Source organism: Rhincodon typus, chromosome 1 (assembly GCF_021869965.1).
Source record: "Rhincodon typus isolate 14 chromosome 1, sRhiTyp1.1, whole genome shotgun sequence".
NCBI lineage: Eukaryota > Metazoa > Chordata > Chondrichthyes > Orectolobiformes > Rhincodontidae > Rhincodon > Rhincodon typus.
Genome location: NC_063332.1, coordinates 111,699,606 through 111,704,317, shown reverse-complemented (window position 1 = coordinate 111,704,317; position 4,712 = coordinate 111,699,606). Strand labels below are relative to the sequence as shown.

Here is a 4,712-nt window from a genome sequence, read left to right as displayed (position 1 = left end):
GGAACAAATATTCCATTTCAGAGCTAAAGTTACAGCATTGTCAAACTAAAATTTAGTTACACCTGGCATCTCTAAACAAAACCAGAATGACGTTTACACCAATTCACGACTTTCCAAAGCTGAATATTCAGAACTAAGAATCACATCATAAGGTGAAGCCAATGAAAGACAGAAATATTCCCTATAAATTTTAAAATGTAGTTCCATTGATTTATCTGTATTTACTGTTACGTCGATGAAGAGCTCCCCAGTGACTGAGGTGTAAAATCTGGAATATTCTGCAGATCATCTGATATTAATTGCTTTAGGAAAGCAATAAAAAGCATAAAACTAACATAGTTTCATTTTAGCAATTTTTAATTGTCATTGAAAGCTAACTGATAAGAAAGAAAGGCATTATGACGACTGCAAAAGGACTTGATGCTATGATAATTTACAAAAAACCACATTGCACTACTGGGAAAATAATTAAACTTGAATGTGTTTGAAAATTTGACAAACGTGTTAATTACTCGGTAATAGGTCTGGTAGCTATATTGCTTCTAAAATCAAGCTTATCGGAGGGCAAATTTGACATTGTCTCTGCCCATACCTTTTTTGCATTTTGGCAAAGGTGACAATTTCTGAAAACTGCAATTAACTTGTTTAAATCTAGATTTAATTAGTTCACCTTACCTGCCCTGCCTGTTGCTGCTGTGAATTATGTAACAGTGGTGACTATCATGTAAACTGCAAAATGAAAACAATGTTGACTTAGGAGTAATGAACCTCCCTTCTATGGCATTTAAACAGATTTCACTGGTCAAGATTACGCAAAACAAAAATAAAAGATTTCTATAAATAGGAGATTATTGGACCTGTTTGCAGCAGAACTTCATTCGACAGAGACAGTAACACTGAAGTATACAGAGGATCTTCAGCAGAAATCTATTCAGAAACAAAGTCAAAGATGAACAGAGCTACTATTGCAATGATTTGCATCCTGCTCCTGTGTGCTATTGTTGCACAGGGTATGTCAACATGTCTATCTTGAGTTTTAGTTTTGCCTGCAATGTAATCATTTATAATATTATTATATTCATAAGATAATAATTTGTCAAATATGTCGCGGTGTGCTGCTTGATTGTTCATTAAACTATTAAACGATCACTGATGGTACATGTTTTTGGTAATATGATGGTAGTTTTAAAACTGAATTCAGTGCTTAAAAGAAAATGTCAAGATTCTGTCCAGTACAATCAAAATTGAAATTGAAGTTCAATTGATTTCATTCACAAGTACACTCTTGCAATCCCAGGTACTGGAGGACAGTGTCTGTGCCCCAAGACCAGCACCAATTTTATCAATCCGAGAACCATCAAGACTTTACGATATATTCCCAAAGGATCACATTGTCATAAATGGGAGATAATGTGAGTAATTAGGTCCGAATATCGCCTTTAATTTTTCTTCTTCCACTTCTATTGAGACACTGCAATTTCTTTGTAAATATGTTGGATCAATTGCAATTTCTTCATGTAGCAGATTTGAAGGATTGTGTTTTGATCACTGATTCTTACCTTCCATGGGTAATATCCAATTTCTGTGAGTTAAATTTTGAAGTTTTATCTTTTCCTCACAGCGTTACCAAGAAAAGTGGGCAGAAAGTTTGTGTGAGCCCTGATGCCAAGTGGGTGAAGATTATCATTAAATCCAGGAAAGGTTAGTGCTTGTAAACTTGCATATGTTATCTATGAATAAATCTGCTCGAGTGAAGTGCTTTTCTCATATATGTCCTCAGCTCTTTGGCCAAGGCTTTAACACCAGTCTGCTGCCCACTCATGCAGGCTCTTGATGCATTCTGTTACTTTGTCCCTAAATCTGGTATTTGTATGCGAGCTGTGACAGTGGATGCTAACAAGCTATTCACCCACAGTGGCAGCAGGACTGATTCCGACACTGTTCTCAGCCTCACCCATTTGTGGTAAACTGGGGAGGAGCTTGGGGTGTCACTGGTCAGTAACCTGGTGCAGGAACGCTGGGTGATTCCATGCTCCAGCACCCACAGTCGTCATACATTGAGCAGCCAGCTGATGTCAGCTATCCCAGTGATCAAAACAGGAACTTTAACTCCTTTTCATGCTTCCTTCCTTCATGGTCAGCTCCCTGATGTTCTGCTCTGCATTGTAGACAGCTCTAGTGCATAATTCGTAAACCTTTTATCATCGGTTCTATCTTAACGTTTGAAGTACTATTTGGCAGTGTTAATGTTTTGCCATATCTTCCTTGGGTCAAATACATGCAGTTGTGCAAAAAAAAACTCTATTTAATTTTATTTCAGATTTCAGACCACATAACTAAGAAATGAAGCAGCAATGTGATTCACTTGATTGCACACCAGGGAAGATGCTGTACAATGCCCCTGAAGAGCATTCTTTTTCTGATATCACCATTCAATATGTTTGAGCAGTTCCCCTGCATTGATTCTCTGTAACGTATTTCATTGTTCAACCATCTTATACTGTAATTGTTTACACAGAGCCTAAGAAATCAGGCTGCTATTGTGAAATTTTGTGCCATGGTAGAGGTTTTCTTTTCATAAAATATGAGATGTGCGATTATACTGAATATGGTCTGGCATTGTTTCAAGATACAGTACAACTAAAAGCAATTGGTTAACATACTCCTTTCATATGGGAAAATAATTCCTAATCATCAGAATGTGCAGGTGGAAAAGAAATATTGGCAGACTTGTGAACTTGGGGAGGCATAAGAGTAAAGCAGATGTCATAGAGTCAGAGCCATAACATGGAAGCAGGCCCTTTGGCTCAAACTGGTCCATGTTGACTGTGGTGCCCACTCAGCTAGTTCCAATTACCTGCATTTGTTCCATTATCCCTGTAAACCCTTCCCATCCATGTACCTATTCAAATGTTTTTTAAATGTTGCTATTTTACCTACCTCAACCACTTTCTCTGGCAGACTATTCCATATACGCACCACTCTCTGCATGAAGAAGTTGCCCCTCAGGTCCTCCTTAAATCTTTCTCCTCTCACCTTAAACCTATGCCCTCTAGTTTTCAATTCCCCATCCGTGGGAAAAAGACTATATATACATCCTATCTATGCCCCTCATGATTTTATACACCTCAATAAGGTCACCCCTCATTCTTCTATGTTCAAAGGAATAAAGTCCTATCCTGGCCAACTTCTCCCTATGACTCAGGCCTACCAATCCTGGCAACATCCTCATAAATCTTCTTTGCACACTTTCCAGTTTAACTATGTCTTTCCTATAACAGGGTGACCAAAACTGTACCCAATACTCCAAGTGTGGCCTCACCAACAACTTGTACAACTGTAACGTAACATCCCAACTCATATACTCAAAGCCTCGACTAATGAAGGCCAGCATGCTAAATGCCGTCTTCACCACCCTGTCCATCTGTGACACCACATTCAACAAACTATGTACTTGTATTCCTTGGTCCCTCTGTTCAGGTCAGGACCTTACCATTTATTGTATAAGTCCTACCTTGGTTTGACTTTCCAAAGTGCAACACCTCACAATTATCTGTATTGAATTGCATTTGCCAAACCTCAGCCCACTTCCCCATCTGATCAAGATCCCTCAGTAATTTTTGATAACTTTCCTCACTATCAATGATACTCCCTAATTTTCTATCATCCACAAACTTATTAATCATGCCTTGTATATTCACATCCAGATCATTTATGTAAATAACAAATAATAAAGGCCCCAGCACCAACCTCTGTGGCACACCACTAGTTACAGGGCTCCAGTCCAAGAAATAACCTTTAACCATCACCCTTGTCTTCCTACCATTGAGCTAATTTTGAATCCAATTAGCTAGCTCTCCCTGGATCCCATGCAACCTAGCCTTCATTCCTAGCCTGCCATACAGGGCCTTGTCAAAGGCCTTACTAAGGTCCATAGAGACAACATCCACTGACCTACCCTCATCTATCCTCTTGTTTACCTCTTCAAAAAACTCTAAAAGATTTGTCAGACATGACTTCCCATGCACAAATCCATGCTGACTATCCCTAATCAGACCTTCACTATCCAAATGTTGGTTTATCCTCTCCCTCAGTCTCCTCTCCAATAACTTGCCTACCACTGATGTCAGGCTCACTGGCCTGTAGTTCCCTGCCTTGTCTTTGCTACCTTTCTTAAACAATGGAACAATATTAGCCACCTTCCAGTCTTCTGCAAATTGACCAGTGGCTAATGATGAAGCAAAAATGTCCGCAAGGGCATCTGCAATTTCTTCCCTAGCCTCCCATGACATCCGAGGATGGACTTGATCAGCCCCAGGGGATTTATCCATCTTAGTGCAATTTAAGGCTGCAAACACTTCCTCTCTGGTAATGTGTATGCAGTCCAAAACATCCCCACTTGTTTCCCTTATTTCCTTAGCATACATGATTCTTTCCTCAATGAACACTGAGGAGAAATATTCATTAAAAATCTACCCCATTTCCTGTGGCTCCACCCACAGATGGCCATGCTGATCTTTAAGGGGACCTATTCTCTCCCTAGCCACCCTTTTACTCTTAATATAGCTAGAGAGTTATGATCGCTGGACCCAATGTGCTCCCCGACTGACACTTCAGTCACTTGCCTGACCTCAATTCCCGAGAGGTGATCCTGTGTTGCACCCTCTTGAGTAGGGCCCTCTACATATTGACTGGGGAAACTTTCTTGGACA

At 39.7% G+C, this 4,712-nt stretch overlaps 1 protein-coding gene across 1 annotated transcript; it reads left to right on the top strand.

The window, feature by feature from the left end:
• The first annotated feature begins 902 nt into the window (after positions 1–902).
• Positions 903–2,760, top strand: LOC125484474 (interleukin-8-like). Its single transcript, XM_048603340.1, has 4 exons — positions 903–1,010; positions 1,298–1,412; positions 1,622–1,701; positions 2,321–2,760. Exons 1-4 carry the CDS (start codon positions 950–952, stop codon positions 2,338–2,340), a joined length of 276 nt encoding a protein of 91 aa, XP_048459297.1. The 5' UTR covers positions 903–949; the 3' UTR covers positions 2,341–2,760.
• Positions 2,761–4,712: the final 1,952 nt, after the last annotated feature.

Bases quoted from the DNA above. Each gene is read 5' to 3' on its own strand.
- LOC125484474 (XM_048603340.1), top strand. From the start codon at position 950: ATGAACAGAGCTACTATTGCAATGATTTGCATCCTGCTCCTGTGTGCT. The intron at 1,413-1,621 runs GTGAGTAATTAG...TTTTCCTCACAG, and splicing joins TGTCATAAATGGGAGATAAT to CGTTACCAAGAAAAGTGGGC. The intron at 1,702-2,320 runs GTTAGTGCTTGT...ATTTTATTTCAG, and splicing joins TATCATTAAATCCAGGAAAG to ATTTCAGACCACATAACTAA.